The 16,065-nt window shown below is 38.7% G+C and overlaps 1 protein-coding gene across 1 annotated transcript in view; it reads right to left on the minus strand.

The window, feature by feature from the left end:
* COL24A1 (collagen type XXIV alpha 1 chain) overlaps positions 1-16,065 on the minus strand; it is a 152,096-nt gene that overhangs the window by 33,821 nt on the left and 102,210 nt on the right. The window contains exons 29-39 of the mRNA XM_026853918.1: positions 12,237-12,290; positions 11,896-11,940; positions 11,738-11,782; positions 10,381-10,434; positions 7,341-7,394; positions 6,251-6,304; positions 5,974-6,027; positions 4,599-4,652; positions 3,909-4,016; positions 896-949; positions 320-427 (exon numbers count right to left, since the gene is read on the minus strand). Of these exons, the coding sequence (XP_026709719.1) occupies positions 320-427; positions 896-949; positions 3,909-4,016; positions 4,599-4,652; positions 5,974-6,027; positions 6,251-6,304; positions 7,341-7,394; positions 10,381-10,434; positions 11,738-11,782; positions 11,896-11,940; positions 12,237-12,290 (684 nt within the window). The remainder of the gene's footprint in view (positions 1-319; positions 428-895; positions 950-3,908; positions 4,017-4,598; positions 4,653-5,973; positions 6,028-6,250; positions 6,305-7,340; positions 7,395-10,380; positions 10,435-11,737; positions 11,783-11,895; positions 11,941-12,236; positions 12,291-16,065) is intronic.

Here is a 16,065-nt window from a genome sequence, read left to right on the forward strand (position 1 = left end):
TATGTGGACTGTGGGGCATGAGTATTCCATGGCATGCCCTTGCCATCCTGCTCCTCTGACTGTCAGATCAGGAACCTGATCAGAGCATGAGATGACTCCTTCCAGGTCTATGGCCTTTGTTTCTGTCTGGAAAGGTGCACCGGCCTCATCCTGGTGCAGGGCATCATCAGGATGCACAGGCTGGGAAGGACATTGCCTGCACCTCCAGATACTGCAAAAAACATTTATTCATGCTGTGACTTGCCTCTTCCCATAGAGAGACACGATTCTGCTAAACCAGAAATACATTAACTCTTAAGTAAGCATGTTTTGTACGAACCACTGGACCTCGAGTTCCTCTTGCACCTTTGGGACCAATTTCTCCAGGTTGGCCAGAGTCACCAGCAGGTCCAACTTCTCCAGGAGGACCAAGCTGCCCCTTTTCCCCCTGTTGGTGTTATTGTATTAAAAATAATAAGAGATCAGTACTAACTTTCAAAATGCAGTTTACGCTTAAGCAAAGTGTAACAGCATTATTTAATAGGAGTACCACATTTACGTATGTTGTTTACTGTAGTTCTTAGAATGTCTAAACTCGGAACTCTGCAGTGAAAAAAAACCCTCTGATAGAGACTTTCTATTATTTTTGTTTTGTTTTAGCCAAAGCTTAACATTTTCTGATAGCAGCAGAAGCTGTTCTGAGTTGCAAAATCACATCTTGATACAAATTTAAATTTCCTAAGGTCCTGAATGTTAGTGATTGCAGAATGATGACAATTCTAATTGCTATGGCTAGAAAGAAAACGAAATTACTTGAAGCATGACATAAAACAGGGGTAAGCTTGGTTCAGTCGAATTATTTTGTAATGTAAATTTGAGTTTCAGATAAAAGGAAGGAAACTGGGGAAGATACTACCTTCTTTCCTAAACGGCCCCTCTGACCTGGATTTCCTGGCGTTCCTTCGGGGCCCTGTACATTTATTAGAGAGAGAAAAACAAATGATTGAGAAAGGCCTGGAAACATGTTTAAACTCTGCTCCAATTTGGATAACTAAGCAGGCTTTTGTAATGCAGAGAGGTGGGAGGAAAAATCTCATTAACTGTAGCTGTAAGCAAGTTAGGACTGTTTCAAGTTACAGCAGAAACAAGTGGGCAAGCATCAGGGATCACTTATTTAACTAGTAAAAATAGAGGGAAAAACCCCAATAAATCTTGTCCAGACAGAAAATATTACTTTAGGAATAAAATTTCTTCAAGATAACCACTGGATTCAGAGAAATACAATACACAACCAGAGGAAAACTGTGAAAACCTCGGGGCTCTCAAGTGTGAAAGCAGGGCCCTGACACAACTTGCTGCAGAGCAGAATCCTAACACAGTAAGTGCCGGTGCCTCTTGGTGGCTGTGTGTGCTGCCTGCAGATGAAGGGTGCTATGGAGCTACAGGCTCACTGCCCTCCAGGTCACCTCAAAAACTGACCCTCCCAAAGGGCTGGATGTGTCCACTGCCCACCAGCTTCAATTTACCCAAAAGTTCTGTGAGTTAGAGGAGGTAATTTAGCTTCAGTTTTGGATAAAAGGAGATATATTTGGGCTTTTTTTGTCACTGTGGTGATAAGCCAGGGTCAGTATAATTTAAACTCATTTGTTAAGTTTATTTGTTGCTTTTTAAGCTTTTGTTTAAGGAAAATGTAGTATTACTTTCATCCCCAATAAAACCATCAGACAATTGATTATAGGAAAGCGATTTCCATGTTTATACCAGGATGTTATGATCTGTCTGCATCCCTAGAAGGAGGTCAAACCAAAACTGCGATGGGAACACTCACAGCGCCAGGGAGGATGAGTGGGGAGGGAGGCAGCTCTGCAGCCGCCTTTGGAATGCGTGGAACAAAAACGTAAAAAATTCCCTGCTAACCACATCCTCCCAAACATCGAATTGCCAGACCTGCCTGTCTCACTGAAGCACAGCAGCACTGCTGATGTTGTTTACTGTATACAAGTATAATTACGTACAATGTAGATATGTCAGGGCTGAGCTGTTTTATGATAATTTCAATGTATGAAACTTTCGAGCTTCTCCAGAATTGCCAACCCAAAACAGAAAAAAAAAAAAAAGCCAGGGTGATATCATTGTATCAGAAACGAAAACTGTTCTGTAGCACACCAAGTGTGCTAACAACTAACAGAGCATTTTTCCCCTTCACTACGAGAGTAGTTCACTGTGAAGAAGACAGGTCTAAAGACAGCAGATTGTAACACTGCTGTTTAGAGGACAGAGGGAACAGTGCTCACAGCCATTGACAGCTGGCCCTCCAACTGATGTTTACTTGTACTCCAACATCACGTAAGAGCTACAGAGAAGGCAGCCAGAGGTCTGCAAATAAGTACATGATGATTTTTGGTAAGGGAATTTGATGTCTGACTTGAGGCTACATACTTGCTTTAGAAACTGTGCTCAAAAATATTAGTTCACATTAATAAGTTGCATAAAACTTCAAAAAAATAGATTTTATAGATGAATTTTAGCTGCTAGGAGTGTTGCCAGAACAAATACCCAAACTGATTTGACAATGTTGACTATGGATCCCAATGCTCATTTGCTATTTGACCTATGTATGCTTGCTGCCATTTCTCTCCATCAGCAATCTCTGTTTCAGTTCTCTATGGCAACTGGTTTAATTCTTTTCACAGAGGCAACAAAATGAAGTTAGCTCAAGAATAAACGTCTTTTAAGAGCAAAATGTAACAATGAAATGATTTGTCTCTTCTCCTTACTTTTTATGGTATATGTCTCATTACAGGGTGACTGACAAATTAAGAAGAGAAGGTCCACCAAAGATGACATTACACCACAGCAGAGAATTATCATCCAGAGCAGCACTTCCCAGCACCACAGACTCTCATTTCTGGAAGTCGGTTCCAGTGCAGAATGGACAGCATCCATAACGCTGTCTTTACAACGCCTTGGCAGCAGTGTAGAAAGAGCATTGTTAGGAAAAGGCAGGCCATCCAACCAATCAGGAGTCAACAGCAGGAACAATTTGGATTATCCTATATCTATCATGTGATACTGGTTTTAAATCACTTTTGATCTGCCTTGTACTTCTTCCCAGAGAAGGTGCTATAATCCACACCAACACCTTAAGAAAGTGCTGTTGGTGTCTGTGCTGAAGTGATTTTGTAACTAAAGCAACCTCAATGTTCAGGGTATCACTTTTTCTACAAATGTTATTTTTAGACCTTCCTTTTACTGTTAAGGTTTATTAAAAGGAATGACAGCTAAGCATGTATGTGATGAGAACAATAGCACAAAATCTTAAATTGGAGCCAAATCTCGTGTGCTTCAAAGTCTAATGCTTCATCATTTACAAACTGCTCAGAATGGCAGTTCTTTACCCCAAGGAACTTGTAATCTAAACTAAAAACTGGATAGCCCTGGGACAGTAAAACAGCACCATGAGTAGGGAAAGTGATACAAAACAAAGAAAAAACTTACAGCACAATTTATGGTAGTATATGCATCTTGCCAATTGCTTTGGGTGTTTTTAAAATTTAAAGAATGATCTAATATCTTGAGATTGCTCACAGTCTCCAAATGAAGGTGGCAATAGAGACTAATGACAGAAGGTTGTCTGGAGAGGAGAGATCTGAAGTGAGGAGCTCCAGGCTGTTTGATGGATGTGTCTGATGGAATCACTATCTGATAAGAGTTCCCATATTTAAGGAAAAAACACTTGTCTCCTCTCTCTACCAACCCTGAAAAGCTGAACCACATAGAAAAGGGAGACAAGCTAATTTAAAGATGGTTATCTCTAATTGCAATAAAAAACCAGAAAATAAAAAATAAAAGCAGCAAGCAAAAATAAAAAGAAAATAATTACAAAAAGCAAATCAATAAAAAGTCCACTTAAACCTGAAGATGCTTACAGGAATACCCATTATGCCAGGTTCACCAGGGGGTCCAGCAATTCCTGGTAACCCCATCTCTCCTTTTTCACCACCTTCTCCAGGAAGTCCCTGGTCTCCAGGTTCTCCCTAAAACAAAGCAAATAAAAAAACCAAAAAAACCCCAAAACCTTAGTCAAGCTGCTGCTACAGAATTACTTATCCTTGAGAAAAGTGAATTCTGAATCTTCAAGTCTGACAAAAAGCTGATGGGAATCCTACCAGTCAAATTCAGATCATGCTCCAAGTTAGGGTAAAGCCCTTTCTATCTCATTCATACACTCTTACAGTGAGATTTTGCCTCATCCATCGCTAACTACCTGAGGGTGTCCTTTGTGACATCCCCTGTACTGACATCTGTCACAGTACTGACTCAATTCAGGGAGTGGAGCAGCCTTGGGCTTGCTCTCTCCAGCATGATAGCCACAACAGAAATAAGCTGTACTCAGTTCTTGAGCTTGCATTTTGCCGTCAAGCTGTTCAACTTTGCAGCCCCTGTAGGGTAGGTATGTGCCTAAAAGGCACAGGGAAGCCTGTAATATACAGGGCCTCCTGTGTTAAAACTAAGTGTACTCAAATGGGCTCTCTCTTGACCTGGTGAAAGAGGAGGCAAAAAAGAGATCTGGGTCCTTAAACTGACTGCTTTACATCTGCAACATAAACCGAATGTACCTTTGGGCCATCTCTTCCTTGAACACCATCTTCTCCTGCAGGTCCTGGTTCACCCTTATAGAAAGGAACAGTTGGAAACAGAGTTATTGCCTAAACAAACTTCTTGACATAGAAGTATTGCCTTGGAAGAACTCAGACTAGTTCTACACATGCTTATTATCTTTTAGGCAACTTTTATGTTGCTCTTATATTTTATTTGTCTTCATTTTTCAATGATTTACAGTGACAGTCAAAGCCCTGTGAATCTTGAACATAGCACAACATAGAAGATGATCGACATTAGAAAAATGAGGCAATACTATGTCCATATAACTCGGATATTTGGACAGTGGCACTGAGATTGTTTGGTTTCAGAGTATACAACATGTAATTACAGTAACCTCAAAAATATACCTACTGTGTCCTCAAACTTCCATGTTTATGTGGATAACTACTATACTGGTATGTTTAGTGACTCAGTTTAGGGTCATGACAAACTCATCATTTACCAACTGTAACAGCATCACGGCATTTGCCTTTCTCAGGTAAAGACACTGGCAACTTGCAACTTTTGATGCAGATGGTAAAAAAAAACAAATACAAGGTGCCCTAATCTAATAACACGGTATTTCAGACATAGTGGTATAGTTAAGTCCAGAGCACCCACTGTGGACCAGTACTAGGAATTACACTCCAAGGACAGGCAGAACTGTGGAATGCACGTTGCTGGAGATTTTTGGCAGGAGGAAAAGATGACAGCAAGAAGCTAATGGAACAAGATATCTCAATGATAAGACTTAAGTCTGAAAGGATATAGTTTATGCTTTTATAAAGGTATCCTGGATAAAATATGTTTCTAGACCTTTAAAAGGGTTTTTTTCAGCCTTCAAATGTAGGCAACTGTTTCAGTCAGATGAGGGGGCTAAAATGCACAGGAAGAATAAGCAGGGGTACAAGTGCTTGGTGAGATCAAGTGTCAAATGAGCCATCCACAGCACCAGAAGCAAACCAGCCACTTTGGATGGTGGTACAGAGAGATACCCTGCTCTGCTGAGACTACAATGTTCCCGTTATCTCATCTAGACTGGGTATCCGTACACAGCATTATTGTGAGATGTCATCTTAACAGCCAGGCTGAACACCCTTGGATTTACCTTCATTCTCAGACCACTCTTTCATGTCTCTCAGTGATATGAGACATTTGGAAATATTATGATATTATAAACATTACTCTTTTTAACTTGCTACAGAATTACAATTTTCTTTTTTTAAAAAAAATATCAGAAAATAGTTCCTTATTGAATTTTTATAATAAATTAAGGTTTCTCAGCCTGCATTTCTGACACATTCATAACATACTTTCCTTTTGGGAAGAAGATTTGCATCCATAGCTTACCCTTAAACCTTGGTCACCTGGTTCTCCAGCCTTCCCAGCAGGTCCAGTGTCTCCCTGGAACATCACAAGAAAAAGAAATAACTGGATTTTAAGGGACAATATTTCTAACAGTGACAGGATTTACATATAACGCAGTCATCATGACAATAACAATATTTCTTAATGGCTCATTTCCTGTATCACTACCTACTTGGATAATGAATCAGATCACTCTGATCTGATTTTATAAAAAGTTGAAAATTTAAGGAGCACAAGAGAGAATAATTTCAACATTTACCTTTGCACCTGGTTCTCCCTGCAGGCCAGGTTCTCCTTCAGGGCCAGGAGGTCCCTGCACAGTACAAGAGCTACTGTTACACATGATCACCAATAATAATTTTGCAACCACCAAACAATACAGCCAAAATTGAAGTGGAAAAATGGCATGAGACACTGTGAAAGATGTATGTCCAGAAAATTAAAAATTAAGACAACACAGTTCTTTGTTCTTACTAGAGTCCAACAGAACAAAAGGAAGAAGGGTCTAGGAGGAACTGCACTGTGGGTCAGGAATGTATTGAAGACTCAGCAGTACCACCAAGCCTGTACCTTTCACCATAAATTACTAGCAGGCTTGAGCAATCATCTATCTTTGGTAAATCTGAGTGACAACTTCATCACTGTTTAGGCTTGGAGCCAAGTAGATATAGCCTTTGGAGAACAAAGCCCTTTTTGGAGTCTTCAGCCCTTAAAGAGTTAATGGTATCAGATTACTTCTTGTAAAGTTTACATTTAAACCTTTTTTTAATAGCCAGTCAGAAGGCTGGATTTTGGGTCAATGAGGAAGCATGTTTCTTTGAATAAACCAGATCCCTTCTGTTCTAAGTGAGCTCATTCCTTAGCTACTTCATTGCAAATGTGGTTAATACATTCTGTCATATTTCTTTCAAAGAGATATTAAAAACAAAGCAAAAAATAGAAGCAAAGTTAGCAAGAAGATTGCCTGCAGCTGCTTTGCTTCAGCTACCATTTGCAAGGACATATGATTAATGCTGTTCTACTGTCTAACTGCAAGGAGAATGGTGCTTCCAAGAAAAAAAAATGAAAGAAAAAAGAAAAAAAAAGGGTCATTTACTCAACTAAACTTTCACCTTATAGGTGCAGATGTCATGAACATATGCCCAAAGACAGTGTTCACAGAAAACCAGAAAAAGCTACTTAATTTAGACAATTTTTTTGGTAACAGCTTTAAGAGTCTTTCAGCTACTCATGGTATTTAAGTCAGCTGCAGGTAATAAAAAAAAAAAAAAGGGCTTCTAAACACATTGTCCAGGCTTATTCAGTTGCATGAGTGTTTGTAATTACTATATAAATGATTAAGAGCTCACCTCAAAACCCATTTCTCCAATAGGGCCAGCATCCCCTGGTTGTCCTCTTGGACCCTGGCATTAAACAAAATTTTGGATGCATCATTCAATTAACTTTACAATACATTGTATAGTTTTGACTTTGTCTCTCCAGAACTTTCCAATTGGCATAAAGAAGCATAATTTATTTTCTCTCCTCCTGAATCCAACACGATATCATACCCTGATGGCATACAGTACTGAAGACCTCATTCCCAGTCTTGATACATTGAAATAATAGATTTCAAATAATAGCAGTGATGTCTCTTCTTTTAGACTCTTCTTAGTTTACCTAAACTAAGCTCTCCTCTTGATTAACTGAGACTTTGTTTAATCAAGGTTTGTTAGACTGTCTGGTTTGCTTTGTGGAAAAGCCTACAGTCTGGTATGGAATTAACTGAAAACAACTACTGTGTGCTTCACTATAGATTCAGCAATGTTTATACAGGACAATCACTGAGGTGTAATGGGCTAAAGGCTGTAGCCGTTTTGGTAGTATTAGTAATTATACAATGAGCATTTTTTTATAGGCCCTGCTGTAAGTAATAACTTTATCGCAGTAACATGTAGGGATTGTTTCCTGAAGCGGCATGCTCAAATTCTCTGCAAATGTCAGATTGTCCATCTCTGCTCACAGAGTGGGATTGGTGTGCTGGGGGGTAGAGGCTGCCTGTAACAGCTTACAGCTGATTCCATAGCCACTGTGAACGTTTGTCAAGACAAATCAACCCTCTGGATGTATACAGTCTTTGAACCTTAGAAAGTTCATGTCCATTTACTCCTCTGGGACTCATCTCTGTTTAAGTACATTCTAAATTCAATGCATTTTGTTGATCTATTATTCTCATGTAAAAGAAGGATGCTGCTACCCATATTTATGATAGAAGTCTTTTAAGCAAATATTTACTCTTTTTTTGTTTCACTTCCTCTTACAGCTATGCATATGGTTTTACTCCTCCTGATGACTTGGCAGTGATAATGCGAGTATATTCTTCCCTTGTAAAAACAATGTAAACCACATATTACTGATAGGATCTTAGCAGATGCATATATTTTACCCCAGAGCTTCATTTAAGTGTGAACAACTAAAACTGCAGTTAATTTCCCATTGAGAATTCACTTGGTCCTAAACTAAGTCCATCAGTTTTCATTTGCAGCGGGTCTATGGCATTCCACTAGGCAAGGGCCACAAAGCTTAATTTTGATTCATGAGTCCAGTATTTCTTCATAATATTACCACAGAGCTAAGTCTGCTGGACTGGTAATGTATCTTTCCCCTGAGACTTTCAGGGAATTTCAGAAGTCAAAAATTTATAGCAATACAGGGACTACTTTTAACCATTAACAACAGGTAAATTGCAAAGAAGGATTTTACTGAAATATCTGACAAGTAGGTAAAGTCAGAATGTAATTTAGATCAAGATCGTTACTACAAATAGTTCTAATTGCTTATGTTTCTCTCTGCTCCTCCACCAGTAATTAGGGTTTTTCTGCTCTGTGCAGAACTAGTGACAGGGCCAGAGAAACTGCTTCAGCAGCTGCATTTCATGTAGTAACCGGATGACAGAAGATGAAATCAAACTGCTTGGGTGGACAGTTAAAAAAAGAGCCACACGCTTAATTTCTTAATATCTTGTGTCATTTTCATCACTTCTTTCTAGTGCCACAGACCATTTTCTGAAGACATTTTACTCTTTCAGTACTTGAAAGAAAAGGTACCTTCTTCACAGGATAAGCTTTTCTTACTTCTGACACTGCATGTGTAGATTCTACGATGATGAGCACAACAGAAATGTAGGTTGCTCAAAAGTAGACCACTTAGATTAGATAAGGCTGATAGTCATTCTATATATATGAAAATTCAGACTCGAATGGAAAATGGAAGTTTTATGTATAAGCTTTGCATTAGGAGGCTCTCAGATGTCACCACAAGAAGATTAGATAAAATAAATGAAAGGGATGAAGTGACAGAAATCCAATAATAACCGTTAGAAAATAAATTTTCTGTTGAAACATTTTGCCACTCCTACGGGCACCTCAATTTAAGTAGACAATTATATCCAAAAGAAAATTTACCAAAATAAATGTTGGTATTTTTTTGGCCTTCAAAATGTGCAGTGGCTTTCTGCAAGCATGTCAGCCTATGGATTAGTAGAAATTATATTTAATAATATTAGAAAGAATAATAATTAGTAGAAATAATATACTTTATATCATTAGTTCACTTTCAAGATTTAAATTAACTATATGTCATTTGATGTGCAAAATAAGTTTTCAGAAGTAAGTCAAAACCACATGATTTTTGACAACTCTATTAGATTTCTGCACTGTAAAACAGCAGTTTTCTCCCAAGTCCCCCTAGGACAACACACATTCTTTCACTCTATTTATATAATCTGATTTACCCCCAGAGATGGCGATGCAATACTATTCCTGTCATGGCTACACCCTGAAGCACTTTGCATATATTTGTTGCAGATTCTGCATGATCTTCTGTTACAGTATCAGCCACATAAAAATGAGCGTGGCTTTGAACTAATAACAATCAGAAGAATCCATCCAGCAGAGGAATGTCTGAGGTTTATTATAACAGGGTTTTTTTTGTTTAAAATTTAACCTGCCAAATAGATGTGGTCCCTGAGTTCCTGAATAACTATCCTAAAATCTGCCTGAAAAAAGCCCCACTAATATCTGTATTGGCATATATATTTACATAATCCATAACATACATGTCTATCTCAATGCAGCATAAAGCCACATAATATTGCGTTCCAGGTTCTGTCATGCTCTCTTTTGTTGTGCACCCCTTACTACAGTGCTTCCCAACATGAGTAACAGGTCTCTATATGAACAAGTTATGCTAAGCAAGGGAGGCAGGCCCTGAAGTTTTGGAACAATTACCCCCAATTCCAATCTAACCACAGCTGGCAACACCAAATCTTGGTAAAATGGAGCTTGAATTTCCAGGGAATTCAGTATAATATGTGGAAAAAATTTTAAGCAGGCATAAGGATCAACTTACTGGCTCTCCCATTGGTCCCTTGTCTCCTGTGGCTCCGGGAGGCCCAGGCAAACCCTGGAACATTAAAATAAAATAAAATAAAAATCACTGGAAAAAGGCTGTTTCATATTCTGTGAAAAACCACTTCATCTCTTATTTCTGCTCACTCAATAACTTGCTCAGAAACACCCAAGAAATACATGCAGCCTTTTCTTCTGGTTGATATACATTGACACATCACTAGCTCCTGTGGCAGGTGACGAAGCCCTGAATAAATCCTTCCTCAGTTTCTTTACATAAGGACGAATCTTAGCTGACCCACCATTTACCAGTTCCTCACCATTCTCCTTAGACTCTGTGCTGCTTGTGTATGCAAACTGGGCCTAAACACAATGTTATGAGTGTTCTGCCCTACAAACTGTATTTGAGATGATCAGGAAGGTTCACGGCCCACTTTTCTTTCTGCTCAATGTGGCTCATAGCATATCAGTCTCACTCTCTTCTGGAAACTGTAGCTGTAGGAGTAATAGAGCAGTATTTTGTACTGTGAAATAAATGTACTAATGCCCATCATTTCAACCTAATGAAGCTTTGCTTAATTCATATTCATTTCCATATATATAAATATAGCTAAAAGTCCTAGTTAATGAAAAGGAAATGAAAACCCATCATGTCAAAGGTGAGAGGCAACAAGCTCCTAAATCTGAGCAGAAGAGGCAAGAGAAGAACAGTGATAACCAACATTATGTGTATCAATTTCAGCACAGAATCACCCCCATTACCACTCTGTTTCTGCTTTTCTGCTTCCTTCCTTATCGAAAATCTGAAATTCTGGAAAGATCAGTGACCTTCTTGGTGAAAGAAAGCCTCAGATAGAACGTGTTAGATTTCCATTGAAAATAACCCTAAAGGGAGGAAACTTTTTCCTATGCATGTGATATATGTTCACATGTTTTTCTACACCTATCCCAACACTGATAGTATACATCTACTCTAAAATCTATCAGAGAATTATTTTTCTCTCTCACAGTGATTTTCTCCCTTAAAACTACAATAAAACTAAAAAAAACGAAGCAACTTCTAGGACCCCCTTACTGACTACAATGGCCATTTCTTCTGCTGCACTTTGCTATCATATTGTATTCTGTGGCACATCATCCATGAAAACACTTGTCTTGTAGCAGACTAGACCATGTTCAGACTTACTCTCACTTCTGCCCCTGATTCTTTGTACTAATAAATGCAAACCATACTATCAGAGTTTTCCAGCTGCTCTGAAGTTGACAAATTACTGCATACCTGAGTGTGAAACAAAGTATGAGATTCTGTAGTGCTTTTTTTTTTTTTTGGTAGAAGTACTAGAGAATTTTATACTCACAAGTGCACCATGATCTCCTCTTTCTCCTGGATTTCCAGCTTTACCCTAGTCAAAGAGAAATATTGAAAGACAATGCTGGCTTAGATATTTTCCAAACACAGCTCAGAAATTAGTAGCAACTGTTAAGGCTTGTTTTAAGGATTGGCTCCAATACTTACAATGAGACCAGGGACTCCTTTCTTTCCTGGATCGCCTCTTTCTCCCTGATAAATAACCAACAATGTGTGAATTCTATGTACCTTTGCTAGATAAACTGTATACAGTTGCTGTCAGTTTAAATGCTGGGCAACTCTGCAAAAAGTGCAGATTCAGGCTTAGATGGGCTTATGCCGTAATAAGGACTTGAAGTACTTGAAGAAGATAGAAATTTGCAAATCTACTCCTGGATTAAATGGAACTCTATGGATTCTGACATGCTGGGTTGTTTGTTTGTTTGTTTTCTTCTCTGTTATGGTCTGCCTCAATGTTTTGTATAGTACTGACCAATGCAAGTGCTCACCTTAATGCCTTGTGTTCCTGGTTCTCCTGGAGGACCGTCTAGACCTCTTGGCCCCTGAATATTGAACAAGTGATTTGGCACATTAATTATGCATTACTTTTTGTTATCATCAGAGAGATGCAACATAAGCTTTAGGAGAGGGGAAATGTTTTGTTAGCCCGAAAACCAAATTTCATTGTATGTTAAGCGTGAAATAAAGCTTCAAAGAATAAAGTAAGCTTCTGATCTGCTGAAACATGAATATAAGAAGAAAAAAAATTAAAAACATGTAACCAAAGTGTTCAGGGTCTTTGTTGGAGCCAGGTTGCAGGATGACATTTTCTGCTCTTTTTTCCATTCACTTCGTGTGCATGCAACAGACACATATTTAGAATTTAGATGAGCACTGGTTATACGGAGTGCTTGCTTTTGAGCATAAGTTGTATATACAAAAATTCAGCTTGCTAGTAAGACTAAAACAGGCAAATAAAGTTCTTCCATTAGTAAACCAATTTGAGGCAAGATTAAAAGCAATTTATAATCTTGCACAGTGAACTACTCTATTGTTAGACTAAATTGTTTATTGAAAATTGAATTTTATAACCAATAGATGAACAAAGATAACCTGTTATACTGTTGTATCACAATATAGCAAATATTTATTGCCCAAATATTCAGAAATTATTATTTAAGATTGGAAACCTAAATCCTTTAGTTTACAGTCAAGTGAAAAATCCTTAAAATAGATTATGAGCATAATGGAAAAGAATATTTTATCCATGCTGGCTTAGGAGGTTACTTTCATAATTCTAAACACCATCCTGTTCCGGTATGGAAAATAAAATTAAAACCAGTTAATAACAACCTAAAACCAACGATGACTTTAAAGCAAGAGCTAGATAAGTATCAAGACAGAGCCAGGGTCTTGACAGCAGTATACAGGAGAACGATGAGACACAACAGCTTTCCTGGTGGCATCTGGGCTGGCATCAGGGGGAACCAGTACACTGCTATGGCAGTGCCTAGAGGAAAATAATCTGCACTTTCATAATGCATTTCTGAGTTGCAGAGAACCTTACATCTTGGGTCATGGTTTATAGTGCAGGGCAGGCAATCATAACTGATTTCCAGAGAATTGTAATACTGTTCTAACAGGTAATAATAGGGACTTCCATGTCCCTCTTGAAATTTTTGAGCCAAAACATAGCAGAATTCCGTTCTCTGACTTGGATTTACTGATGCACATCAAAACCTCTGTTAGAACAGATGGTGAGAACCCACCCACTTCTCTCTGGAGCTACTCTGCAAATGTCTGGTGAATAATTCGGGAAAAGTGTGTATCCAGAATCATTTAGGCTTTCCTCCTGAAATGGAAATCTCTCAAGAAAAGGCCTTTCCTGTGAGCTGATATTTATAATTACAACCCCTAGCAGAGCCAGAAATGTCTCACGAGAAGATTATCTGTCAGCATTTCAGCACTGCTGCTTCTGGCCAGCATGAGGGAACACACAGAAACCATAGGAAAATGAAAATGAACGGGCAGGGAAAGCTGGCTGAATACTTTTTATACTGCAGTAATTTGGGACACAGCTTTTGTGAAGCAATCCTTGGGTTAGCCTGTTTTGGTCTAAGCCAGGACTGAGTATTTAAAGGCATTTTTTTAAGTTAGAGGAGAAAAGAGGCTACAGAAGATGACACTCTGGTTTGCTGCATGGGTCTCAATGAGAAAGGTCCCAAACCAAAAGCTATTGAAGTTTGTGGAAAAAACTCCAGGTGACTTCAATGCACTCAGAGATCTGAACCAAAACACTAATGGTGTTTTCAAGTGTGATGGAGGCCTTTATAAGACCAAGACTGGGCCTCACATTAAGATTATGTAACTGTGTATGCTCAATAATTGAATTATTATATAGCGTAATTTAAAAGAAAGCTAAACATCTTGATCAAATTAATGTCAGGTTAATGCTTTGCACTTTTTCTGTAACTGCTATCTATAATGCATGCAAAATGTGGCGAAAATTCAAGGCAGAATAAGCAGGTTTAGAGTCTGTGATCTGATATTCCTTTCAGGTGAAACGTCTCAAAGAATGGGAGGAGAAGAGACAGGTGGAAACTTTGAGATGGAGTGAGGACATGTCATTAAGCTGGAGGGCAGAAGGGGAAAGCAGCTCACTGAAGAGCTGCAGAGAAATCACTTAGGGCAACACAGGAAGGGGGAAGTTGAGAGTGTTAAGGTGAGCAGGATAATTTTAGTGTCTCTCAGACTTTTTAGATACATGACCTGTCATTTGTCTGTGCATCCTACACAGGGCTGATCAGTGGATAGAATCTCAAGATGAAATATTCAAGGAGGAAAAAGGACACATTTTGATTGTATAAATTTGTGTAACGAAGACATTTCTTTCTAGACTTTATCTTCTATCATTAATAATATTAACAGATAAATTCTTTGAACAATTGTGACTTCCTTTTAATCATAAAGGAAGCCCATAGTTTGAGAAAGGGTCCTGTCAGGAGACCACACAGGATTCTCAGTCTGTGTTATGTGCATCACACAAAACCTTTCTGCTAGTCACACAGATCTCCACTTCAATGGAGTTCACATCGATAGCCCAATCACTAGGAAGAATGACAACTGATCTGATCACTAATAATCAGGTGAAAAGGCCTACCACTCAAAACACCAACTTTCTGCTACATAATTTTGAAATGAAAACAAAGTAACAGAAACCTTCAGGATGCTCAGCTTCTGGCTCTGGGCCATGCTTGCCTTTAGCCTACCTTTAGCCAGCCATAGAACAGAGTGCAGGAATCCAAGGGAAGACAATTCAATATTCTAACAAAAGCACACCATAACATTGCTATAAATAGTATAGTGTGACTCATTATTGGCACAGATTAATTGGATCGGTATCATTTCCTACTATAGCTAGTACAGAATGAGACATACACATGATTTGCCTGCTGTTATTTAATTTAGGTTACAACAGAGCTGAGTAAGGCTGCCAAATGATTGCTACTACTTTTTTTTCTTTGGCATGGGTTCAGCTTTGTTTCTAAAATGGAACATATTACATTGAAAACTCTAGGATGATAAACTGAGAAAAATTTCATCTAAAGAAGGCAAGAAGCACCAGTTAACTCTTTTTGTTCTTTCTCATCCTGCTTCCCAAATATAAGGAGAGTGAATATAATATAAATACACTATGTAGTTTGGTGGTTGACATGGAAGAATATTAGAAAATGACATCAATTTTAGTCTCACTATCTTTGTACAATTAAGACAGATAAACACACTCAGCTATTGATATATCACAAAGCACACTGGCCACTTGTTTTGCATAACCCTGAAATTCCAAATTTCCACATGATTCCAGCTGAAGTGCATCAAGTCTCAAGCACGAGCTGAGGAAGCTCTGTGCTGGCACTATGGTCAGTGACATATCCCCCCAAATCCCCTGAGATCAAGATATTCCACAGACTGACGCCTAGACAGCCTGATTTCAGCTGGCCAGAACTCCCAGGTGTACTGTAGACTGAGCAGCTGGATACTCTCAGGCAGAAGTAGGCTGCTGGGTAATCTTGGATGTGAACTGGTTGCTGAAAGGTCCAGAATTTATGAGATGAAGGAATTCTACTCTGTGATACTGCAGAAGTAGAGGGTCAGTGCTCCTAAGACTTCCTGCAGATTCCAGCTGTGAAGATGGGATACGTTTTTGTTTCACTACACAACAAAGAGGAATTTCCATATGCTTCTATTTAACTTCTGTATGTGACTCTCGTATGCATTTTTCTGAGGCCTGCCACACAGCTTGGAGTTCTGACACTTCTCTTTCTGAATTCAGTGATG

This window comes from Athene cunicularia (assembly GCF_003259725.1).
Source record: "Athene cunicularia isolate RWA chromosome 8 unlocalized genomic scaffold, athCun1 chr8_part1, whole genome shotgun sequence".
Classification (NCBI taxonomy): Eukaryota; Metazoa; Chordata; class Aves; order Strigiformes; family Strigidae; genus Athene; species Athene cunicularia.